Below are 26,939 nucleotides of genomic sequence, written 5' to 3'. Positions count from 1 at the left end.
ATTCTACATTAATACAACTGATTTAAAACATAATGTAAGATGTGCATGGTGGCAGGCAACTGTAGCCCCAGCTACTCAGGAGGCTGAGGCAGGAGGATCCCTTGAGCCCAGGAGTTTGAGGCCAGCCTGGGCAACATAGCAACACCCCATCATATTTTAAACTTTATTTATTAATTTAGAGACAGGACCTCACTCTGTTACCCAGGCAGGAGTACAGTGGTGTGCTCGCGGGCTCAAGTCATCCTCCCATCTCAGCCTCCTGAGAAGCCAGTACCACACGCACGTGCCACCAAGTCTGGCTATTTATTTTTTATTATTTTTTGTAGAGATGAGGTCTCATTACATTGCTCAGGTTGGTCTCGAACTCTTGGACTCAAGTGATCTACCCACCTTGGCCTCCCAAAGTGCTGAGATTACAGGTGTGAGCCGCCGTGCCCCACCTATATTCTAAATTCTTAAGGGCCCAGTCTGTATATTTAGAGATGAAAAAAATCCTGGAAATCCCTTGTTCACTTTCTCTCTCAATTTTCCCAGTAACTAACTTTTTCTTTCTCTCTCTCTCTCTCTCTTCCTTTATTTTTTTGAGATGGAGTCTCACTCTGTCATCCGGGCTGGAGTGCAGTGCAGTGACACCATCTCAGATCACTGCAACCTCCACCTCCCGGGTTCAGATGATTCTCCTGCCTCAGCTTCCGTAGTAGCTGGGATTACACGCACCACCATGCCTGGCTCATTTTTGTATTTTTAGCAGAGATGGGGTTTCACCATGTTGCCCAGGCTGGTCTCCAACTTTTGGCCTCAAGTGATCTGCCTGCATCGGCCTCCCAAAGTCCTGGGATTACCGGCATGAGACACCACGCCTGACTCTGTTTTTTTTTTGTTTTGTTTTGTTTTGTTTTTTTTGAGACGGAGTCTCGCTGTCGCCCAGGCTGGAGTGCAGTGGCAGGATCTCGGCTCACTGCAGGCTCCGCCCCCCGGGGTTCACGCCATTCTCCTGCCTCAGCCTCCCGAGTAGCTGGGACTACAGGCGCCCGCCACCTCGCCCGGCTAATTTTTTGTATTTTTAGTAGAGACGGGGTTTCACCATGTTAGCCAGGATGGTCTCGATCTCCTGACCTTGTGATCCACCCGCCTCGGCCTCCCAAAGAGCTGGGATTACAGGCGTGAGCCACCGCGCCCGGCCTCTGACTCTGTTTTTATGCATTTTTTTTTTTTTTGAGAGGAAGTCTCGCTCTTGTCCCCCAGGCTGAAGTGCGATGGCGCAATCTTGGCTCACTGCAACCTCCGCCTCCCGGGTTCAAGCAATTCTCCTGTCTCAGCCGTCCGAGTAGCTGGGATTACAGGCGCCTGCCACCACGCCCGGCTAATTTTTGTATTTTGTACTAGAGTGGGGTTTTTACCATGTTGGCCAGGCTGGTCTAGAACTCCTGACCTCAGGTGATCTGCCTGCCTTGGCCTCCCAAAGTGCTGGGATTACAGGTGTGAGCCACACACCCGGCCCTTATATGCATCTTTAAAAGGTGTTCAATTAGACAGTAATTTTAGCCATGCCAATTGTGGAAAATATCAAGACAGGTTATATCAAGAAAATATTAATAACACATCACACAGTTGACAGCTTAAAACAGTTAATATATTAAGAAAACAATATATTCTGCAAACAGGGAGCAATGTAGTTTTACACACAGTTTTCTGAGCCAATGCCAATAATTTTGTAATACAGAAATGTATAGCAACATCTTGAAAAATATCTGCAGTATTAGCATTAAAACAGTTCTACTGAATCACAAAAACTAAATTTGATTTAGGAAGCCTACTGTTTTTCTCAGCTATGCTTAGATTAGAAAGGAGCTCCTTACTTTTCAAGACCAGAAGCGCAAAATATCACAGTTACTGTAGTAATCTCGAATTCTATTTGAAGCAGACACCTATCCTTTAGGTTATTTGAAAACTGTACTAGATAAGACTTGTTAAATCTGCTAGTATTTCTATAATGCACTTTAAATTGACATGAGATTCACTGCTTAAAAAATTGTAGTACAATCAGTAAAGGAATTAAAAACCCTGGTGACAACAGAGCCCATATATTTTGTATTGACCACAATACTAAACCCAAAAAGAGATGGAATGAAAAGAATATTCTTATAAAATCGCAGGACTAAGATAATCATTTTACAGGTATCCAAGTAAACTTCCTTTATTGTCAAGGATATTCTGTTTCAGGTTTTAAATGCGTCTCAGATTCCTACACATAATATTTAAAGAAAAAAAAACTCTAGAAAGAAACAAGAATTCTCGGGTAAGCAAGTAATTTAAAGGCTGAATACACAGATACGCAACCTCACCAGCATGCTCCATGTTACTACATATTTAAGAATAAGGACGGGGGCCACAGAAGCAAAGGCAAGGAGGTGAAGGAATCGGACACTCGGAGAGTGAACCGAAAAGATGTGAAAAAGCAAGGAAAACAGAAAAGAAGAGGGAAGGGGGAAAACTTTGAGGAAAAAGAGAAGGCAAAAGAGAAGGAAGTGCTTTGAGATTGAATCCAGGGAGGAAAAAGCAGGTGTGCCACGCCGCACCTCCAGGTCCCGCGGACACCACAGGCTCCGCAAGCCCAGCCGCCCGGGGCACGTAAGCCCCACCCCGCCGCTCGTCGTCAAGTCCCGCCCGGCCCCCTCCGGACCCCGCCCTCCGCTCCTCCCGCTCTCCCCGCCCCCCAGAGTCGATCTCTCCTTTCCTAGACCCACCCCGCTCCCCCAGGCTCCACCTCGGCCTCTCAGACCCCGCCCCGTCAGGGCCCTCCCGGCCTTGCCCCGCCCTGCCTCGCCGGCGGCGGCCGCCGCGTCAGGTGACAGCCCGGAAGCTGGGGAAGCGGATGAGGGAAGGGCGGCCGCGGCCCTGGGGGCGGCGGGAGCTGCTGTGCCTCCACCGATCTTCCGTGTGCGGCCCTTATGTGCTGCGCTCGCTGACACCCCAAGTCCGCGGCTCTCTGCACACGGTGGGGTCGTCAGACCCGCTGCCCTTGGCGGTCGAAGTCGTTGTGCGGGCCCGCGGCGGCCGCCCATGGAGAAGGCCAGGAGAGGCGGGGATGGCGTCCCCCGAGGGCCCGTACTGCACATCGTGGTGGTCGGCTTTCACCACAAGAAGGGCTGCCAGGTGAGGAAACGGCCCGCCCCCGCCCCCGCCCCCAGCCGTTCGGTCGTTCGCCCCTTCCGGGGCCCCCCTGCCCTACTTCTGTGTGCTCAGCTCGCGTCGTGCAGTCCTCCCCACAGCGCCCGCGACCCTTCGCCTCTCAACCTGACTCCTTTGCAACTGCTCCCACCCGCCCCACATGAAGCCCAGCCCCCACAACCCCATCCTTCTGCCCCTGAAAAATGGTTGTGAGCACTGGAGGAGCTGATTGATACGTGTAGGTTGTAGGTTTTTAACTTCTGCTTTGGTGGAGTGGGAGGAAAGAATCGAAGACCGGCCCCACTCTTCCCCGTCCATCATTGTCTCCACTGGCTTTCTGGGTGTCCACCTATAATGGGAGTCTAGAAAAATTCAGTGCTTAGACTCTGCTTTCAAGGTAATAGGCTCAGTGGGCTTGCATACTAATGCTTCAGGTAGCTTGCAGCACGTTCAGCCTCCGTAGAAAAATCACCTTCCTTTGTTTATCTGATGGAAGCCTTGGAATCAGTCCTGTTAGGTACGGTTGTCGATTGACCTTGCCTCCCCCTTCCCATTGGTCCTTAGTTTTGCTATTTCATCTTCTCCAGATTTTGCCTTTTGGTGAGAGATTAATCTCTCCAGATCAACCACAATAAGAGAAAGTGTATTCCTGACCAAACCGTTCAAATATAAAGGCGTTTTTCAGCAGCCTCACTGAATCTTTAATGCAGCATCTGAAATGGAATATTTGCAATCTATGTATTGAAGGCAAGAGAACAAAATAGAAACAGGATTATTTAATGAGCAAGCAAACACTGGAAGGGAATGATGTCATAATGTGCTAGTGAACAGTAAATTGAAATGCTTTTTTGAAGTACTAAAAATAGTAATTGCCACCACTAGCTAATGAAGCATTTAGTTTCTTGCATTCCACAGGAAATGTAACATTTTAGAAGACTTATTGGTAAAAATTAAGTTCTCTAGGGAATAACAGAAAAGTGATGGGAGTGAAAAAATTGTGTTTGTGCGTAATTTTGAAATATATCCTCACACCTGTAATGCCAGCACTTTTAGAGACTGGTATGAAAGGGTCACTTGAGCCCTGGAGTTTGAGACCAGCCTGGATAACAAAGGGAAACACTGTCTCCACAAAAAAATTAAAAAATTAGTTGCATGTGATACCGCACTTGTAGTCCCAGCTACTCGGGAGGCTAAGGTGGGAATATCGCTTGAGCCCAGGAGGCTGAGGCTACAGTGACCCTTGATCCCACCACTGCACTCAAGCCTGGATGAGAGAGCAAGACCCTGTCTCAAAATAATCCCAGCACTTTGGGAGGCCGAGGCGGGTGGATCACCTGAGGTGAGGAGTTCGAAACCAGCCTGGACAACATGGTGAAACCCCGCCTCTACTAAAAATAAAAAATTAGCCACACATGGTGGCACATGCCTGTAATCCCAGCTACTTGGGAGGCTGAGGCACGAGAATCGCTTGAACCCGGGAGGCAGAGGTTGCTGTGAGCCGAGATCACGCCACTGCACTCCACCCTGGGCAACAAGAGCGAAAAAAAAAAGTTTTGGAAAGTGTGTGTTACGTGCATAAGTCTTAGAATGACTGGTCCAGAATCTGTTCTTTATCATCTGTACATCAGGTGTTTTCAGAGGCTTTAATTAAAGTATGTTAAGACTTGCCCCAGGATAGATTAATCAGCTACCTCATTCTCCACTTTACTATTTTACTCCAGGTGTAAATTAAAGGTGCGTGGCTCATTGAGTTGTGACTCTGACTTAACATGGTTTTAACTTGTGTGAGGGTACTTAGACTGCTCTTCCAAGTATTCAAAATCGCCGTGGGTCATGTTGACCATTATTTCCTTCTTTTTTTGAGACGGAGTCTCACTCTCTCACCCAGGCTGGCGTGCAGTGGCACTCGGCTCACTACAAGCTCCTCCTCCTGGGTTCACGCCATTCTCCTGCCTCAGCCTCCCGAGTAGCTGGGACTACAGGCGCCCGCCAGCGCGCCCGGCTAATTTTTTGTATTTTTAGCGGAGACGGGGTTTCACAATGTTAGCCAGGATGGTCTCGATCTCCTGACCTCGTGATCCGCCGGCCTCGGCCTCCCAAAGTGCTGGGATTACAGGTGTCAGCCACCGCGCCCGGCCATGACCATTAGTTCTTTCTGTGCGCTGAGATCGTGCATAGGGAAAATTCCTATACTTGGTTGTAATTTGTAACTTTTAAATAGAAGTGACTGAAGTAAACCTTTGTTTTAAAAGTGATGCCTTTCAGCGGTCCGCTTGGTTAAGCATGATAACTTTGTCATTTGACGTGGACCTCAAAGTAAAAGCCATCTTCTAGTACTGCTGTGTTGAAGACCCAAAACTAGGCTTGTGGAAAATGTTAGTTCATCTTTAGTTCATCTTGTTTCTTGCACTTTTCCACCTTTGAAGTCCTCAGATGTATTTTAATTTTTTTTTTTTTTTTTTTTTTTTGAGACAGAGTCTCGTTCTGTCACCCAGGCTGGAGTTCAGTGCAGTGGCGCGATCTCCGCTCACTGCAACTTTCACCTCCTGGGTTCAAGTGATTCTCCTGCCTCAGCCTCCCAAGTAGCTGGGATTACAGGCATGCACCACCATATCTGGCTAATTTTTTATATTTTTGGTAGAGACGGGGTTTCATCCTGTTGGTCAGGCTGGTCTAGAACTCCTGACCTCAAGTGATCTGCCCGCCTTGGCCTCCCAAAGTACTGGGATTACAGGCATCAGGCCAGATGTATTTTAAATGAAAAATTCCTTCATTTGAATTTAAATGAACACCTATTAACTTTATCACTTGATCTTTTTTTTTTTTTTCACTTTTATTTGGGTAACTTGTGGAAGTAAATTCTTCTGTAGATAGCGTGTTGGCTTCTAGATGTCATTTTTCTAGTTTACTGATATACTTAACATTTAGAACATTTTAAGTGATTTTTTGAATTCTACCATGACATTTAAAGTTGTTTCAAAATATTTACTCGTTTCAACTTTTTACTGAATTGTTTAAAATTTAATATTTAACAAGGGATAATAATTAGCAAGGGATAATTTAACATTTAACAAGGGATAATAAGTGTGGCCGGGCGCGGTGGCTCATGCCTGTAATCCCAACACTTTGGGAGGCTCAAGTGAGGTGGATCACTTGAGCTCAGGAGTTCGAGACCAGCCTGGGCAATATGGCGGAACCCCGTCTCTACTAAAAATATAAACATTAGCTGGATGCAGTGGCGTGTGCCTGTAATCCTAGCTACTCAGGAGACTGAGGCGGGAGATTTGCTTGAGTCTGGGAGGCAGAGGTTACAGTGAGCCAAGATCTGCCTACTGCACTCCAGCCTGGGCGACAGTGAGACCCTGTCTCAAACAAAACAAAAATTTATCTGACATTAGACCCTTTGGCATGAAATAATTTATGGATACCTTCTCTGTAGTAAATTGGCTTGTTATAGATTGTGTATTCCAGAGTTTTGTTTGTTCCAATATATAAACTATACTTGTTGGACTACCATAATTTTTTGCTAAGTAGCATCAAATATATATCACATTAACTCTTTTTTTTTTCATAAACAGGTTAGAACTTTTTTAACTACTCAAGTTAAAAGAGAATAGGTTATTTTCCAAAGTGATGTCATAAAAAGTTGAAATAATTACTTAATTTTTGACCACTTTTCTGATAGTTTATTGGTTTGTATAGTATACATAGCTAGCAGTTTTAAGTCTTAAGTAAACTGGATTTACCAAACTGTATTTCTAATACAAAAAAAAGCAGAATAATGATTTTTTTTTTTTAAATTACACTTTAAGTTCTGGGATACATGTGCAGAACATTCAGGTTTGTTATATAGGTATACATGTGCCATGGTGGTTTGCTGCATCCATCAACCAGTCATCTAGATTTTAAGCCTCGTATGCATTAGGTATTTGTCCTAATGCTCTCCCTCCCCTTGCCTCCCATCCCCCAACAGGCAGTGGTCTGTGATGTTCCCCTCCCTGTGTCCATGTGTTCTCATTGTTCAACTCCCACTTATGAGTGAGAACATGCGGTGTTTGGTTTTCTGTTCCTGTGTTAGTTTGCTGAGAATGATGGTTTCCAGCTTCATCCATGTCTCTGCAAAGGACATGAACTCATTCTTTTTCATGGCTGCATAGTATTCCATGGTGTGTATGTACCACGTTTTCTTTTCTTTTTTTTTTTAATTTTATTATTATACTTTAAGTTTTAGGGTACATGTGCACAATGTGCGGGTTTGTTACATATGTATACATGTGCCATGCTGGTGTGCTGCACCCATCAACTCATCATTTAGCATTAGGTATATCTCCCAATGCTATCCCTCCCCCCACCCCACAACAGTCCCCGGAATGTGATGTTCCCCTTCCTGTGTCCATGTGTTCTCATTGTTCAATTCCCACCTGTGAATGAGAACATGCCATGTTTGGTTTTTTGTCCTTGCCATAGTTTACTGAGAATGATGGTTTCCAGTTTCATCCATGTCCCTACAAAGGACATGAACTCGTCATTTTTTATGGCTGCATAGTATTCCATGGTGTATATGTGCCACATTTTCTTAATCCATTCTATCGTTGTTGGACATTTGGGTTGGTTCCAAGTCTTTGCTATTGTGAATAGTGCCGCAATAAACATACATGTGCATGTGTCTTTATAGCGGCATGATTTATAATCCTTTGGGTATATACCCAGTAATGGGATGGCTGGGTCAAATGGTATTTCTAGTTCTAGATCCCTGAGGAATCGCCACACTGACTTCCACAATGGTTGAACTAGTTTACAGCCCCACCAACAGTGTAAAAGTGTTCCTATTTCTCCACATCCTCTCCAGCACCAGTTGTTTCCTGACTTTTTAATGATGGCCATTCTAACTGGTGTGAGATGGTATCTCATTGGTGTACCATGTTTTCTTTATCCAGTCTATCATTGATGGGCATTTGGGTTGGTTCCAAGTCTTTGCTATTGTGAATAGTGCTGCAGTAAACATATGTGTGTGTGTGTGTGTGTCTTTACAGTAGAATGATGTGTAATCCTTTGGGTATATACCCAGTAGTGGGGTTGCTGGGTCAAATGGTATTTCTGGTTCTAGATCCTTGAGGAATGGCCACACTGTCTTCCACAATGATTGAACTAATTTACACTTCCATCAACGGTGTAAAAGCGTTCCTGTTTCTCCACATCCTCTCCAGCATCTGTTGTATCCTGACATTTTAATGATCACCATTCTAACTGACATGAGATGGTATCTCATGGTTTTGATTTGCATTTCTCTAATGACCAGTGATGATGAGCTTTTTTTCATATGTTTATTGGCCGCATAGATACCTTCTTTTGAGAAGTGTCTGTTCATATCCTTCACCCACTTTTTGATGGGGTTGTTTTTTTTCTTGTAAATTTGTTTAAGTTCCTTGTAGAGTCTGGATATTAGACCTTTGTCAGATGGGTAGATTGCAAAAATTTTCTCCTATTCCATAGGTTGCCTGTTCACTCTAATGCTAGTTTCTTTGGCTGTGCAGAAGCTCTTTAGTTTAATTAGATCCCATTTGTCAATTTTGTCTTTTGTTGCAATTGCTTTTGGTGTTTTAGTTATGAAGTCTTTGCCATGCCTGTATCCTGAATGGTATTGCCTAGGTTTTCTTCTAGGGTTTTTATGGTTTTAGGTCTTAGTTTAAGTCTTTAATCCATCCTCTGTTAATTTTTGTATAAGGTGTAAGGAAGGGGTCTAGTTTCAGTTTTCTACATATGGCTTGCCTATTTTCCCAGCACCAGCTATTAAATAGGGAATTCTTTCCCAATTGCTTATTTTTGTCAGGTTTGTCAAAGAGCAGATGGCTGTAGATGTATGGTGTTATTTCTGAGACCTCTGTTCTGTCCCATTGGTCTATATGTCTAAAAAGCAGAAGTATAAAAGATCTAGAACTAATCTTAACACTAGTTCCACCGGTGAATAAAGCAACCAGCAGCAGTGAAGAGACTGGCATATTTTCCCGTTGGTGTGAGTGGACTGGTCACAAGAAAGTCTTCATGGAGTAGCAGAATGTTGCATTGCAAATTTAGAAATGGGTTAATATTAGGGGGATTGTTTATGTTGGAGTGCTACAACTATACTCAAGCCCTGAGTGATTCAGGTTTTGGTGACAGATGACTCACTGACAAGCCTTTTTTGGCACCTGCTATTAATGAAATCCTGTGGTGACAATAATGAAACATTTGGGAGGGTTTGTTTGATTCTTGTTGCCATAAGTAGTTCTTTGGAACAAGAAAGAAGAAAACTGAAGGGTTAGCAGTTAGGGAAGAATAACCTTTTAAGATTCTTTTTAGCTGCTAGTTTTATAGAAACTTTTTTCTGAAACAAGATTGCATTTTCTGGCCCTTCACTGCACTTTTATTTCTTCAACTTTAATATTTTGGTAGACGGTTTTTCCTGATTTTGGCCATGCTTTTTGTATATGCTGAAATTATGAAAATCTCTGACTTAGCAGGGCTGCAGCATTGACAGAACAATGGGATAGTTTTCATTCAGGCCTTGGCATTGTGGCTAAGCGGAGTGGGTGTCAACTTGTGTACTAGAACTTAGAAATATCAGGAAGATTCCTTCGTTCTCTTATGGGTCCTCCCAGCTAGCAAGAATGTGCCTAATTTCTTTCTTTGGCTTAAGCCTTCGATCCCTAGTAAAATACTTATACACCATGAGTAATCATCTACTTCATGCCATTGATATGATTCAGATCCTTTGCTGAATGTAGATTTTTGCTAAAGGGAAGACTGCAGAAGGGCCCTAATCTACTAGGGATGGACAACAGGAAGATGCAGACACATAGGGAGAAGAGCCTACTTACCTACTTAATTTTAAGACTGCTCCTATTTTATATGGATTAAGAACTCAGGTTCTCCCTAAGATATTTTTAGAGGATATTATCTAAGCTGATATTTTGGGCAGTTTTTAAATCATATTTCAGTATTTTTGAAAATAACATTTATGATAAAAAAAAAATATATGTATTGGCCAGGCACAGTGGCTCATGCCTGTAATCCCAGCACTTTGGGAGGCCAAGATCGGAAAATCGCTTGAGCCCAGGAGTTTGAGACCAGCCTGGGCAACATAGGGAGACCTCATCTTTGCCAAAAAGTAAAAAAAATTAGCCAGGTTTGGTGGTGCATGCCTGTAGTCCCAGCTACTTGGGAGGCTGGTGTGAGTGGACTGGTCACAAGAAAGTGAAGCAGGAGTATCACTTGAGCCCAGCAGGTCAAAGCTGCAGTGAGCCGAGATGGCACCACTGCACTCCAGCCTGAGTGACAGAGTAAAACCCTTTCTCAAAAAAAAAAAAAAGAAAGAAAAGATATCAAACCAGAATCATGTTTCATGGCCTACCTTTTTCATGTGAAATATACCATTAATATTTTTCTATATTAGTAAATAGTCGAATTATGTTTTAAAATTGCTAAATAGTATTTTGTAGAAATACTGTTATTTATTTAACTGATCTCCTTTTTAGATACTTAGGTGGCATTCTAATTTTTCACTATTTTGAATAGCGCTGCAAAGAACATCCTTGTGGCTTTTTGCACCTTTTCTCCTAAGTATAGAGACTTCATTGTAGCCTTTTTTTTCGTGAAGTTTGTATTAAAATGGATTTTGAAACAACTTACTGAACACAATTTAAGTTACTCTGGGTGACTCTCTTCAGAGCAAATGTCACTCATACTGTGGCATTCTCTGTTTAACATAGAGTGATTTGCACGTGGCTCTGACTTCGTTGGGCCCTAGCCAGCCAGACAGAGAGATGACAGAGATGTTAGTAATTATTTCCCAATGTCAGTACTATCCATAGGGATGGTGGTGTTTTCAGCTTCCCTTTATTTGATGCTTTTTTCCATTGATTGGGAGACCACGTCTACTAAATCTGTTTTGTGAAATAAAATGACTCAGTCATGGGTTTTGAAAGGAAACCTAAAGCCTTCTTGGTATACTGTCAAGAGCTTTATAATAGCTGGTTTTGCTGGTAGATGTTTTTTTCATTTGTTTCTGGTTCTTGGCAGTTTTGTAGGTAATTAAGTTGTCAGAAGTGTGACTTCTGAATAAACTCTGGGTGTTCATTTAGATTTCAAATATGGGCCAGGTGCGGTGGCTCACAACTGTTAAATCCCAGCATTTTGGGAGGCTGAGGCAGGTGGATCACTTGAGGCCAGGAGTTCGAGCCCAGCCTGGCCAACATGGTGAAACCCCCATCTCTACTAAAAGATATATATATATATACACACACATATATATACACACACACACAAATTAGCCAGGTGTGATGGCACGTGCCTGTAGTCCCAGCTACTCGGGAGGCTGAGGCAGGAGAATCGCTTGAACCTGGGAGGCAGAGGTTGCAGTGAGCCGAGATCTTGCCATTGCACTCCAGCCTGGGTGACAGAGCAAGACTCCATCTCAAGGAAAAAAAAAAACAAAAAAACACTAGATTTGAAATATGGCCCTCTGCACTTGTGCCTTTCGTCACACCACTGTGCTCATTGTCACAGGGTATGCTGAGTGTTCATATATGTGCACATGGCTACAAGGTTCTTTTTTTTGTTGTTTTTGAGACAGAGTCTCACTCTGCCACCCAGGCTGGAGTGCAGTAAAATGATCTTCGTTCACTGCATCCTCCACCTCCTGGGTACAAGCAATTCTCCTGCCTCAGCCTCCCAAGTAGCTGGGATTACAGGTGTGCACCATCATACCTGGCTATGTTCTGTGTTTTTAGTAGAGACAGGGTTTCACCCTGTTGGCCAGGCAGGTCTTGAACTCCTGAGCTCAGATGATCTGCCTGCCTCAGCCTCCCAAAGTGCTAGGATTACAGGCATAAGCCACCACACCTGGCCTTTGCAAGATTCTTAATGAAACCCATGTCTGCCCCATGGCCTTCACTGACGATATTAGGAATATGTTAGGCTCCCTTTGGTGGGTGTGATGCACTCCCAGAAATTATAATATCTTTATTGTCCCATGAAATTTCAATATTGAAATGAAGAAAATTGAAATGTTAAACATGAATTGATGTATAAAAGATTGCCAGGGTAAAGTTTATTAACATTTCAATTAAATACATCGAGTTAATTAAATAAATCAATTGCTTTGATCATTTGTTGGGAAATTTCTAGTTTTTTTCCTGTAAGAAAAATGGTTTTTGTAGCTTTGATGACATCTTTATATATATTTTCAAGAACCTGGAGATAATATTCCATTTATATCATCTCATTCAGAAAACCAGTCTTTATCATTCCACCTTATGTTTTGTACAAGTAGTTGTCTTATCCTCTAGCAGAGGATCTTTATATACAATATTTCTTTTTTTATACTTACAGCTCTGATAAATTCTCTCTTATCTCTTTTACACCTTATGTTTTGTACAAATCGTCTTGTCCTCTAGCAGAGGATCTTTATATACAATATTTCTTTTTTTTTATATTTACAGCTCTGATAAATTCTCTCATCTCTTTTACCATATGAGAATCAAGATGTAAGTTTGGACCTAATTGTCATTAGGTGTGTAAGCTGGGGCAAGTTGCCTAATGTTTATGGACTTCAGTTTCTTCATCTATAAAATGAGAGTTTTAAAGTAGATGACTGCTAAGATTATTTCCACTCTATGATTCTAAGATGAAATTAGCAAACATTTGCTGAATACCTGTCATCAGAGGCTACATTCAGAAACGTGCCCAGGACATTCCAGGACAGGCAGAAGTAATATTTAATGATAGCAATCTGAACGGAGGAACTTTCTGGGTTGGTGAAAAATCTGTGCATTGATGAGATATTTGCCCATGAATGTGTGGATCCTCAAAACCTATGAACTCTGTACACTAAGATTTTTTATTTTATTTTATTTATTTTTTTTGAGACAGAGTCTCACTCTGTCACCCAGGCTGGAGTGCGGTGGCATGATCTCACCTCACTGCAACCTCTGCCTCCTGGGTACAAGCGATTGTTCCGCCTTAGCCTCCCATGTAGCTGGGATTACAAGAGTATGCCACTATGCCCAGCTAATTTTTGTATTTTTAGTAGGAACAGGGTTTCACCATGTTGGCCAGGCTGGTCTCGAACTCCTGACCTCAAGTGATCTGCCCACCTTGGCCTCCCAAAGTGCTGGGATTACAGGTGTGAACCACTGCACCCAGCCTGATCTTTTTATTTTATACTTTGTAATATATATCAAATCTAATTTAAAAGTTTTGGAAAATAAACCCTTCGGCCGGGCATGGTGGCTCACGCCTGTAATCCCAGCACATTGGGAGGCCGAGGCGGGCAGATCACGAGGTCAGGAGTTCGAGACCAGCCTGGCCAACATGGTGAAACCCCATCTCTACTAAAAATACCAAAATTAGCTGGGCGTGTAGCAGGCGTCTGTAATCCCAGCTACTTAGGAGGCTGAGGCAGAAGAATCACTTGAAACCGGAAGGCGGGGGTTGCAGTGAGCTGAGATCCCACCACTATACTCCAGCCTGGGCAACAAGAGCAAAACTCCGTCTAAAAAAAAAAAAAAAGAAACCCTTCTACTTTGTAGCAAATCACAAAACCCTACATTCTTCAGTACTTTTGAAAGAGGCTTTTCAAAATTGCCATTTAATTCATATGATTTTCTTTCTTTAAATTGCTTATACTAGTACAGAGCTAGGAGATATAGTGACAGTTGTTCTCCGCTTGCGTTCTTTAATTTTGAGCCTTACAAGCATGTAATTTAGAAAAAAAAGAGTAACTCGAACAATAGCTCTGCCGTTTTTTTATATTCTATTTTCCACATACTGTTCTAAGCAAACATGGTGTCTTACAGAAATAAAAGCCACTACTTAATATAGGAACCCAGACCTCTCTTGGATGCTCATATATATATATTTATGTACTGAGAGCATAAATTTCTATTAAGTAGAGTCGTTTTCTTCACTCTTTGTAAGCAATAGCAAAGATTCAAAGTCCGTAAAGTGTGCCCTAAACATAATCTCTGCTTGTTATGAACTATTTTTAAAAACTATCCATGAGGGTCACCATGCAGTTCATTATTGTAATTCTATGAAGATATATATTTTTCTAATTTTTTTCCTGTACATACATATGATAAAGTTTAGTTTATAAGCTAGCACAAGAGATTAACAAAAAAATTTTTAAATTAAATTTTAAACTTTTTAAACTTGAAAATTTTTTTTAAGCATTTAGAAATTAGGCATAAGAAATTAATAAAAATAACTAGTAGTAAAATAGAATATTTATAACAGTATGCCAGTATCACTATTCTTGGGCTTTGGGGTCATTATTAAGTAAAATAAGAATTACTCAAACACAAGCACCTTGATACTGCTGCAGTCAATCTGATAACTAAGATGGCTATTCAGTGACTAATGAGAGGGTAGCCTGTACAGCGAGGATAAGCTGGAGGATGGGATGATTCACAAGTCAAGTGGAATGGAGAGGGACAGCGTAAGATTTCATCATACTCCTCAGAATGGCACACAATTTAAGACTTATGAATTGTTTATTACTGAAACTTTCCATTTAAAATTTTCAGAATGTGGTTGACCATGACTAACTGAAGCCATTGAAAATGAAACTGGGCAAGGTGCAGTGGCCCACACCTGTAATCCCAGCACTTCGGGAGGCCAAACGGGAGGATTACCTGAGGCCACAAGTTCAAGACCAGCCTGGACAACATAGACCCTGTCTCTATTTAAAAAAAAGAAGAAAGTGAAACTGCAGGTCAGGGGGACTACTGTAATGAAGAAAATACCAGTCCTTCACAAACTCTGTCAGAAAACAGAAGAGGAGGGAACATTTCTCAACTTATTTTATGAGGCCAGCATTACATTAATACCAAAGCCAGACAAATTATTATAAGAAAAAAACAAAGATCAATATCCCTCATGAACACAGATGCAAAAATCCTTAACTAGATAGTTGCAAAAAATCCAGTAATATATAAAAGGAATAATACATCATAACCAAATGGGGTTTGTCAGAGGTTGATTTCATATATGAAAATATCCATTCACAATATTAATAAATAATAGGGTAAAGCTATATGGTCCTCTACAGTTGGCAAATGGGAAGGGAAGGTAGAAGGGGAAAGCTCCTGGGGTTTTTGTGTATATCCTTGTCCCTCCCACCCAGAATCACAACTTGTCAGAATTCACTTTTCAAAGTTAGGCCTTCTGGATAGGCACATTCTTTAAAAGAAAATGTTTAGTCTGAAACATCATACATACACAGAAAAGTGCTTCCCTTCCCAATATGTAGATCACACTGATTGATCACATGTGTGTGTAATCACCTCACAAGTCTAGAAATACTAATATTGACAGCACCCCAGAAGCCACTCTTGTGTCCTTTCCTACTCTTCGTTTTCCTCAATGCTAACCACCCTCTCCACTTATAACACCATAGATTACTCTGTTTCTTCAATTTATAGAAATATAATCATATATTATGCGTGCTTTTGTGTTCGGCTTCTTTTGTTCAGCATTATGCTTGTGGAATTCATCTATGCAGTTGCATATTCCTGAGGTTTCATTTCTTCTCATAACTGTGTAGTGTTCCCTTTGGTGATACACCACAATTTATTTATTCAACTGTTGACAGGCATTCGGTTGTTTCATCATGGGCTATTACAAATAATGTTATGAGCATTTTTTTAGATGTCTCGGTGCACATGTTCAAATCATTTTGTTGGAATTGATGGATTATAGGGAATACCTATCTTCGCTTTTAGTAGATATCAAATTGTTTTCCAAAACAGTGGAACCAATTAACTTTATCACTGGTGTTCTTCATGCTCCTTGCCAACACTGGGCATTGTCCATCCTTTTAATTACAGTAATTCTGGTGGTGTATGTAGTGTCATCTCATTATTGTTTTACGTTACATTTTTTGATTTGTTGATGAGGCTGGACACTTTTTTATAGGTCTGCTGGTCATTGGGCTATCCTCTTTTTGTGAAGTACATGCTCCAAATCTTATCCTGTTTTTCTATTGGGTTGTCTTTTCTTTATTTGTTGAAGTTCTTTTTATATTATTGAAAAAAGCCCTTTAAGACTTACATGTGCTGCAGATTCTTTTCTTTCTCTGTCGCTTGCCTTTTCAGTATCTTAATGGTGTCTTTTTTAACACCATAATTGAAATGTGGTCAACTATATTAGTCTTTCCCATTGTGGTTAGTGCTTTTTAAATGCCATTTAAGACATTTTTACTAATTTGATGTCCTGAAGATATTTTTCTATATTACCTTCTAAATCGATATTGTCTAATAAAAGTACTAAGTGAGCTGCATACATAATTTAAAATTTGTAGTATCCACATTAAGAGAGCAAAATAATCAGATAAAACTAATTTTAATATTGTGTTATTTAACTCCAAATTATTTCAAAGTTTCAATATAAAAATGGAGATATTTCACATTTTTTTTCCTACTAAGTAATTAAAATCCAATGCAAAGTTTACTTAATAGCACATCTCAAATGTTCAGTATCCATACATGGGCAGAGCCGTTCTAGAAGATTTATTGTTTTTAACCTTTCACATTATATCTTATGTTCCACCTGAAAATGATTTTTTTGAATGAATTGTGAGGTAGAAATCATTACTTACTCATTTGGGCATCCAGTTGACTTAAGACCACTTTATTGAATATAAAGACAGTCCTATCTCCACTGTTCTGTTATGCTACTTTGGTATTAAAGTGTCCACATATGTGTGTCTTGTTTCTGTATTCTGTGTCATTTGTCTATTTTTCTATGCTTGCACCAGTACTACACTATCTTATTATAATTTTTGTAATAAGTTTTGATACTTGGTAAGGAAGAATTTCTTAGGAGAGTCTTGGCTACTCTTGACCCTTTACATTTCCATGTAAATTATAATCAGCTTGCCAGGTTCTGCAAAAATATCTTTTGGAGTTTTGATTGAGATTGTATTGAATCTAAGGATCAGTTTGAGGAGAGCACTTCTTTTTATATTATCTGTTCATCAGATGCTCTCATCTGGGTAGGATCTGGACATGCTGTGCCTTCCAGACTCTGCTGCCTTTCCCTTTCTGGCGTGGAAGCAGCTAACTGAGAGGGAGGCTCAACCCTCAGCTTTGATGAGAGCACTGGAGGGCCCCCTCCCTCTTTTTGCAGGAGACTTTCCTTAAGGTCAGAAAGTTCGTGGCAAGATTCTGGAATTCTAGGATGAAGAAAAATGAAGTCTGGGAGGAACCAGACCCAAAAAAACACAATAAAAAACAAAACTCAGTCCCCTGTATCTATATAGCAGGGGCCTTGTACCCTGTGTGTGAGTTCTCAGGGGTCACCTCTTCTTGCATTGACTTGAACCTAGGGCATATCAACACAACTTACCCTACTTGAGAACAGATTAACGCTTTTTACTCCTCACTATCCTCTTTCTCTGTCACCAGTCCTATAGTTTGCTTTGTGGTTTCAGACCAAGTTCCATTGAGAAGCCAGTTCCAAAGGTAGAGGCTTGTGTATCCTGGCTGACTAGACAGGAGAGGAAAGGAACAGATTGTCTTGGCCGGGCTGGTGGCTCACACCTATAATCCCAGCACTTTGGGAGGCTGAGGTGGGCGGATCACTTGAGGTCAGGAGTTTGAGACCAGCCTGGCCAACATAGTGAAACCCCATCTGTACTAAAAATACAAAAAATTAGCCAGGTGTGGTGGCGGGCGCCTGTAATCCCAGCTACTCAGGAGGCTGAAGTGGGAGAATCACTTGAACCGAGAGGTGGAGGTTGCAGTGAACCAAGATCACACCACTGTGCTCCAGCCTGGGCAAGAGTGAGACTGTCTCAAAAAGAAAAAAAGACTGTCTAGAAAAAGGTAATCTCTAGAATCTGAAGAGGGTTAACAAAATGAGGATTAAGGCAAAATACAGTTAGTAATAAGATAACAAGGAATCTGGTCATGGAAAAGGGGTCCTTGTAACTTACTGAGGCTGAACGTTGGTTTACCATCTTGCATTTTCTACATCCATCAAATCAGGCTTCAGGGAATCCATAGTCCTGGCAATTCTGAACTGCCCCAGTAGGAGGGAAGGCATCTCTCCAGGGTGAGATTTGTGAGCCATCAGGTCTGGTCGTGGGAGTCCACAGTCCTGCCACTTCTGAACTGCCCCAGTAGGAATGAGCCCATCTCTCCAGGGTGAGATTTGTGAGCCGTCAGGTCTGGCTGAGAGAATCCACAGTCCTGGCAATTCTGAACTGCCCCAGTATGAGGGAAACCATCTCCCCAGGGTGAGATTTGTGAGCTCTCAGGTCTGGTTGTGGGAGTCCACAGTCCTGGCAATTCTGAACTGCCCCAGTAGGAGGGAAGGCATCTCTCCAGGGTGAGATTCATGAGCCATCAGGTCTTGTTGGGAGAATCCACAGTCCTGGCAATTCTGAACTGCCCCAGTATGAGGGAAACCATCTCTCCAGGGTGAGATTTGTGAGCCATCAGGTCTGGTTGTGGGAGTCCACAGTCCTGGCAGCTCTGAACTGCCACGGTAGGAGGGAAGCCATCTCTCTAGGATCAGATGCAGGGGGGTACTAGGGTGTTGGGATTAGAGTACAGGGGACTAGCAAGAGGGGCTATGAGGAGGGCGAGGGGGAAAGATAGGGGCACACTTGGAAAGGGGTGCCTGACAAGCAGGGCAGTGGCATATGGACGCTCTGGAATTAACAGGAAGAGCTGGGCAGGGAGTTCTGGGAGGTAGGGTGCTGGGAAGGGGCGACATTAGTCAGCTGGGGGAAATGGGTAGGCTGGAAAACTGAACAACTTGGACGGTCCTGGAGAGGAGGCTGAGGGCAGGAAGTTTGAGGAGTAAGGGGAGGAAGGAGGGCTGGAAGATGAGAGCCGGAAGGAACAGAAAGAAATGGAGGCCAGGGTTGAGGCCGAGATATTGGAGGTAGCTTTCTGGTCATTTTCCCAATGAGTGCTGTAGTAACTTGTCCAAACGAGTCAGAATGAATAACTGAGATGTGCTGAGACCAACTCCAGCATTTATCTCCTCAGGACATTCCATCACAGAATGCCTATTATGAAATGTACATTTATCTCCTTAGGACATTTCTTGATGGAATGCCCATTATGAAACATACATGCTCCCTTTTGTTGTAGAGAGGAGGCCCCACCAATCAGGGAAATGGTTCCAGTTTCTCAGTTTAAGAGTGGTCATGGGAAGTAGCAAAGAAAATAAATGGGCCAGTAATTATTGGTCCTTGTTCTTGGTATACCATGTAGTTTTGCCCCTCCATAGGCAAAGATTGATCAAGGGGCTAACAGAGGCAGGGGCTTGGAGCCTAGAAGAGCAGTTCTGAAGCAGGAATTGGGAAAATGGAAAGTCAGTTATCCTAGTCTCTTTTCCTTACTACATTGTTCAAAGCCCTTTCACATCATGTACCTCACTGTGTGAATGCACATGATTAGAGATGTTACGTTCATTTTATCGATGAGGACACTAAAGACCAGAAAACGAACTACCAGTAGGCACAAAACAGGTGGGACTAGAACTTGGCCAGAAAGAGGGCTGGTGGGAGGGAGCACAGAATGGCACAAAGTACTTACCAGCATCTTTGCCTCCTCCTATATCTCTGGACAGGATCTTGTAGGAGGAGCTTAAGAGCAGAACTGTACTTTTCATAGCTTACCTCTTAGTTCCTTTGTTCCCTTGGTTTGATGCCTTTCTGTTCACTGGAACCAGAAACATAAGGCCAAAGCTGGTACACTCTGCCTGTTGAAACTGTGCCCCAAAGAGCTGAAGAAAGCAGTAACAGAAATCTTCGAGCTTGCAGGATGGAAGATAAGAAACAACTTGCTAAAATAAAGCTCCCTTCCCTTCTAAGAGAATGAAATTGGCTAAAATTGGTTAAAACGAATATGGCCAATGAGTATTTGTAGAATGAACTCGCTGATCACAACGCAAATTTGTACCACGTTTCATACTGATTCCCCCTGTTTCATACTAACTCCCCCTGAATTTGTGTATGGGATCCATGAGGAGGCATGGAGAGATAACTGTGCATGCCTGAGGGACTTTGCAAATGTTCCCTTTCCTTCTACCAACCCCTTGCTAATCCCAGAATCAGCCCCTTAACCTTTTCTAATAAAAGTACTGCCTTAAAGCCAGCACAGGGAGACAGATTGGAGCTGGACTCCTGTCTCCTTGTTGAGTAACCTGCAATGAAAAGCTTTTCTTTTCTCAAAAACCTGGTGTCATAGTATTGGCTTTGTAAACCAAAAACAAAATTCAAAGGCACCCCCGCAACCATCCCAATGGATTCCCTCCTTGGCCAGGGCACCCTAAATTTAACCAAAAAAGACTGGTTCAGGCCTTGAAGCCAGGTGGCGGTTGGACTTGCTTCATTATACCCTTCCAGCATTACTATCAACACAGACCTTAAGAAACATTTACAGTCTATTCTCTCTAAAGCCTGATACTTGGAGGCTTCATCTGCATGATAAAACCTCCACAACTCCTTGTCTTCACCCAGACATTCTTTTCTATAGGTAAAAACTCTTTCAACCAGTTGCCAATCAGAATATGTTTAAGTGTACCTATGACTTGGAAGCCTCCTTCTTTGAGTTGTCCCAACCTTCCAGATCAAACCAATGTAAATCTTAATGTATTGATGGATGTATTGAAGGGGGCCTGCCCCTCTATACCTGTGGGTATTTCTCTCAAGGTGGAGACGAAAGATTGAGAAAAGAAGTAAGACACGGAGACAAAGTAGAGAGGACGAAAAGTGGGCCCAGGGGACCTGTGCTCAGCAAGTCAGGACCTGCACCGGCACTGGTCTCTGAGTTCCCTCAGTATTTATTGATCACTATCTTTACTATCTTGGTGAGGGGAATGTGGCATAACTATAGGGTGACATTGGGGAGAGGGTCAGCAGAAAAACATATGAGCAAAGGAATCTGTGTCATAAATAAGGAAAGGTGTTGTGCCTGGATGTGCACGTAGCCTAGTTTTATATTTAACTTTACATGAACATCTCAGTGCAGTAAAAAGTAACAGAGCAGTATTGCCACCATGATGTCTTTCCTCCAGCCATAAGACAATTTTCTCCTATCTCAGAATAGAATGTATGCTCGGTTTTACACCAAGTCATTCCATTCCCAGAGATGTGCAGGAAACAAATGCCTTCCTCTTATCTCAACTGCATAGAGGTCTTCCTCTTTCACTAATCCTCCTCAGCACTGACCCTTTACAGGTGTCGGGCTGAGGGGCTGTAAGGTCTTTCCCTTCCCACGAGGCCATATCTTAGGCTGTCTTAGTGGGGAGAAACCTGGACAATACCCAGGCTTTCTTGGGCAGGGGTCCCTGCGGCCTTCCACAGTGCATTATGTCTCTGGTTAATAGAGAATGGAGAATGGCGATGACTTTCACAAAGCATACTGCCTGCAAACACATTTTTAACAAAGCACATCCTGCACAGCCCTAACTAAATTCCTTAAACCTTAAGTCAATACTGTCAGGCCTCTGAGCTCAAGCCAAGCCATCACATCCCCTGTGACTTGCACCTATATGCCTAGATGGCCCGAAGTAACTGAAGAATCACAAAAGAAGTGAAAATGCCCTGTCCCGCCTTAACTGATGACATTCTACCACAAAAGAAGTGTAATGACATTCTACCACAAAAGAAGTGTAAATGGCCGGTCCTTGCCTTAACTGATGACATTCCACCACAAAAGAAGTGAAAATGACCGGTCCTTGCCTTAAGTGATGACATTACCTTGTGAAAGTCCTTTTCCTGGCTCATCCTGGCTCAAAAAGCTCCCACACTGAGCACCTTGTGACCCCCACTCCTGCCCGCCAGCAAACAAACCCCCTTTGACTGTAATTTTCCTTTACCTACCCAAATCTTATAAAATGGCCCCACCCCTATCTCCCTTCGCTGACTCTCTTTTTGGACTCAGCCCACCTGCACCCAGGTGATTAAAAGCTTTATTGCTCACACAAAGCCTGTTTGGTGGTCTCTTCACACGGACGCGCATGAAGAATACAGCACGTTTTTGTGAACACAGGGTTGGGACAAGAGTTACAGATTTACAGCATCTCAAAGCAGAACAATTTTTCTTAGTGCAGATCAAAATGGAGTTTCTTATGTCTTCCTTTTTTCTACATAGACACAGTAACAATCTGATCTCTCTTTTCCCCACAATGTATTATGTCTCCCTAAAATGTATAAAAGCAAGCTGGAGCCCAACCACCTTGGGCCTGTGTCCTCAGGACCTTCTAAGACTGTGTCACAGGTACGTCTTTAACCTTTGCAAAATAAACTTTCTAAATTGATTCAGACTTGTCTCAAATACTTTTTGGTTTACAAATTGGCGGCCAATGGAAGAGACTCTGAGTATAGGTGGCCTCAACCTTTGACAAATCTATTGATATTTAGTACCAGCTTTTAGCTGTCTTTATGGTTGAAACCGATAGGACAATTGACTGAGGCCTGGGAGCCCTCCTCCCTCCGGAGAATCCTGATCTCCCCAAATTTGGTTGAGATCCAAAGTGTATTTTGCTGTCAACTCCTTTTCTAGAGTTTTACTTGCTTCCAACAAGGAAAGCAAGTTTTCCTGCTTCCATGACAATAGAAGGCAGGTAACTCCTTTCTGGAGTTAGAGCTCACTTCCAACAGAGAAGGCGAGTTCGAGTTTTCCTGCTTCTAGAATGGTAGAGAGCAGTCTTCAGCCTGAGACCCATTCCTAGGTAAGTGGCTGAATTGGGGTTTCATCTTGGTTAAAGTTATGATCCAGCTGGTCGTAGTTTCTCCTTACTGTTAGAGCGCTCAGTAATCATATTGTTGGGGTTTTGTTGTTGTTCAACAAATAATACATGGATAAAAAGAAAAATTAAGCCAGGGCAACAAAATGTACCTCTAAGACCTGTGGTTACCAAGAAGATAGTTGATGCAGGGGAAGGATTAAACCAAGTAGCTATTAAAAGCAAAGAGTATGATGTAAAACAGTTCCATTTTATAGATTGGTATCATTAGCTTCTTGAGAAATCTCTAATGGATTGTAAAAATAACGACTGTAAGGACAAAATTTTTTATTTTAAATGCTACTGAATGAAAGAGCTTGTTTGTGTTGATGCACGACCCACAGCTCACTATTGAACAATCCCTGATGAGTATATGTGATCCAAATGCATAGGAGGTTATTCCTGAGAGAACAGCCAGCCTAGTAGACTAGATAAATGCCACTGTAAGGTCTGTTGTAAGGTCTGTTTGCCCTGAAAAGGAGACTTCCTAACTCTTCCTATAAAACACCAACTGGAGCACCCCAGATGAAGCAGTTGATATGCTTCTTATGTAAGCCATGTAGGACTAGCTTTATGATGACTGGGATATTCTCCCACTGAATATGCCTATAACCCAGGTCATGGTAAATTTTGGGCTAAGAGGGGTACCTTTTACATCGGTACCCCTCCCACAGAATCATATGACTGTTTGAGAAGCTTTATCAAATTTGCTGTCCCTCATGGGTTTACAGATGGTTAATAAAACATTGGGGTAATCGGTCTGTGTCCCCACCCAAATCTCAACTTGAGTTGTGTCTCCCAGAATTCACATGTGTTGTGGGAGGGACCCAGGAGGAGGTAACTGAATCATGGGGTCCAGTCTTTCCCATGCTATTCTCGTGATACTGAATAAGTCTCATGAGTTCTGATGGGTTTATCAGGGGTTTCCACTTTTGCTCCTTCTTCATTTTCTCTTGCCGCCAACATGTAATAATTGCCTTTAGCCTACCATCATGATTCTGAGGCCTCCCCAGCCATGTGGAACTTTAGTCCAATTAAAACTTTTTTTCTTCCCAGTCTCGGGTATGTCTTTATCAGCAGCACGAAAACAGACTAATACAATAAACTGGTACTGGTAGAGTGGGGCACTGCTGAAAATATACTTGAAAATGTGGAAGCGACTTTGGAACTGGGTAACAGGCAGAGGTTGGAACAGTTTGGAGGACTCAGAAGAAGACAGGAAAATGTGGAAAAGTTTGGAACTTCCTAGAGACTTGTTGAATGGCTTTGCCCAAAATACTGATAACGATATGGACAGTAAGGTCCAGGCTGAGGTGGTCTCAGATTGAGATGAGGAACTTGTTGGGAACTGGAATAAAGGTGACTTTTGTTATGTTTTAGAAGAGACTGGTGGCATTTTGCCCCTGCCCTAGAGATTTGTGGAACTTCGAACTTAAGAAAGATGATTTAGGTATCTGGCGGAAGAAATTTCTAAGCAGCAAAGCATTCAAGAGGTGATTTGGATACTGTTAAAGGCATTTAGTTTTATAAGGGAAGCAGAGCATAAAAGTTTGGAAAATTTGCAGCATCACTATGCAATAGAAAAGAAAAACCCATTTTCTGGGGAGAAATTCAAGCCAGCTGCAGAAATTTGTGTAAGTAGCAAGGAGCCTAATGTTAGTCCCCAAGACCATGGGGAAGATGTCTCCAGGCCATGTCAGAGACCTTCACAGCCCCTCCCATCACAGGCCCAGAAGGAAAAAGTGGTTTTGTGGGCCTGGTCCAGGGTCCCCGTGCTGTGTGCAGCCTAGGGATGTGGCGCCCTGTGTCCTAGCTGCTGCTCCAGCTGTGGCTGAAAGGGGCCAATGTACAGCTCAGGTTGTGGCCTCAGAGGGTGGAAGCCACAAGCTTTGGCAGCTTCCACATGGTGTTGAGCCTGCAGGTGCACAGAAATCAAAGAATTGAGGTTTGGGAACCTCTGCCTAGATTTCAGAAGATGTATGGAAATGTCTGGATGCCCAGGCAAAAGTTTGCTATGGGGTGGGGCCCTCATAGAGAACCTCTGCTAGGGCAGTGTGGAAGGGAAATGTGGGGTTGGAGCCCCAGAGTCCCTACTGGGGCACTGCCTAGTAGAGCTGTGAGAAGAGGGTCATTGTCTTCTAGACCCCAGAATGGTAGATCCACTGACAGCTTGCACCATGTGCCTGGAAAAGCTGCAGACACTCAACGCCAGCCTGGGAAAGCAGCCAGGAGGCATGCTGTACCCTGCCAAGCCACAGGGGCAGAGCTACCCAAGACCATGGGAACTCACCTCTTGCATCAATGTGACCTGGATTTGAGACCTGGAGTCAAAGGAGATCATTTTGGAGCTTTAACATTTGACTGCTCCACTGAATTCTGGACTTGTGTGGGACCCGTAACCCCATTGTTTTGGCCAATTTCTCCCATTTGGAATGGCGGTATTTACTGACTACCTGTACCCCCATTGTATCTAGGAAGTAACTAGCTTGCTTTTGATTTTACAGGCCCGTAGGCGGAAGAGACTTGCCTTGTCTCAGATGAGACTTTGGACTGTGGACTTTTAGGTTAATGCTGAAATGAGTTAAGACTTTGGGGGACTGTTGGGAAGGCATGATTGGTTTTGAAATGGGAGGACATGAAATTTATAGGGTGCAGGGGTATGATATGGTTTGGCTGTGTCCTCACCCAAATTTCAACTCGAATTATATCTCCCAGAATTCACATGTGTTGTGGGAGAGACCCAGTGGGAGGTAATTGAATCATGGCAGCCAGTCTTTTCCGCGCTATTCTCGTGATATCGAATAAGTCTCACAAGCTCTGATGGGTTTATCAGGGATTTCTGCTTTTGCTGCTTCCTCATTTTCTCTTGCCACCGCCATGTAATAAGTGTCTTTTGCCTCCTGCCATAATTCTGAGACCTCCCCAGCCATGTGGAACTGTAAGTCCAATTAAACCTTTTTTTCTTCCCAGCCTCAGGTATGAATCAGCAGCATGAAAATGGACTTGAATACAGAACCTGTATCAAATTTGCTGTCCCTCATGGGTCTACAGATGGTTAATAAAACATTGGGGTAATTAACCAAAAAAAAAAAAAAAAAGGAAAGCAAAAAGGGAGCCAAAGGACTAGACCCAGAAGGATGATAGAAATTTTGGGATGGTTATTCACCATTTGCCCCAGATTGGAAGATTAAGGGGAAAAAAAAATCAGAAGGCAAAGGTTATCATGAGAAAGCTGACATTGCCTGGGGCAATGCTGAGGCCAATTAAGATGAAAATTGATAAAAATTAACAAAAGAGCCTTAGTCCCTTCGCTCAACGCCCTGCTGGGAACTCAAACTTTTTTTTTTTTTTAAGCAGGTAAGGTAAAATGGTCTGGGGGTAGAAAAGTTCCTGGGACCAAAACATTAAAAACATACATGTTAATAGAATTATAAATTTCTTTTTTTTTTTTTTTTTTTTTTTTTTTTGAGATGGAATCTCACTCCATCTCCCAGGCTGGAATGCAGTGGTGCAGTCTTGGCTCACTGCAGCCTCCGCCTTCTGGGTTCAAGCTATTCTCTTGCCTCAGCCTCCGGAGTAGCTGGGACTATAGGGGCGTGCCACCACACCTGGCTAATTATTATTATTATTATTATTATTATTATTATTATTGTATCTTTTCTTTTCTTTTTTTTTTGAGACAGAGTCTCGCTCTGTCACCCAGGCTGGAGTGCAGTGGCACGATCTTGGCTCACTGCAAGCTCCGCTTCCTGGATTCACGCCATTTTCCTGCTTCAGCCTCTTGAGTAACTGGAATTACAGGCGCCCACCACCACGCCCGGCTAATTTTTTGTATTTTTAGTAGAGATAGGGTTTCACTGTGTTGGCCAGGATGGTCTCAATCTCCTGACCTCGTGATCCGCCCGCCTCAGCCTCCCAAAGTGCTGGGATTACAGGCGTGAGCCCCTGCACCCGGCCGAGATGGGGTTTCAGCATGTTGGCCA

At 42.7% G+C, this 26,939-nt stretch overlaps 1 protein-coding gene across 4 annotated transcripts in view; it reads left to right on the top strand.

The window, feature by feature from the left end:
• Positions 1 to 2,810: 2,810 nt before the first annotated feature.
• AVL9 (AVL9 cell migration associated) overlaps positions 2,811 to 26,939 on the top strand; it is an 83,870-nt gene continuing 59,741 nt past the window's right edge. For 2 of the 4 annotated variants that reach the window (XM_055293469.2, XM_055293468.2), the window contains exon 1: positions 2,811 to 3,156. In XM_055293469.2, the coding sequence (XP_055149444.1) occupies positions 3,064 to 3,156 (93 nt within the window). In that variant the 5' untranslated portion in view covers positions 2,811 to 3,063. The remainder of the gene's footprint in view (positions 3,157 to 26,939) is intronic. The other 2 variants (XM_055293472.2, XM_055293471.2) reach the window with 2 other exon arrangements.

This window comes from Symphalangus syndactylus, chromosome 9 (assembly GCF_028878055.3).
Source record: "Symphalangus syndactylus isolate Jambi chromosome 9, NHGRI_mSymSyn1-v2.1_pri, whole genome shotgun sequence".
NCBI classification, from domain to species: domain Eukaryota; kingdom Metazoa; phylum Chordata; class Mammalia; order Primates; family Hylobatidae; genus Symphalangus; species Symphalangus syndactylus.
This window is presented reverse-complemented; position numbering and strand designations above follow the sequence as displayed.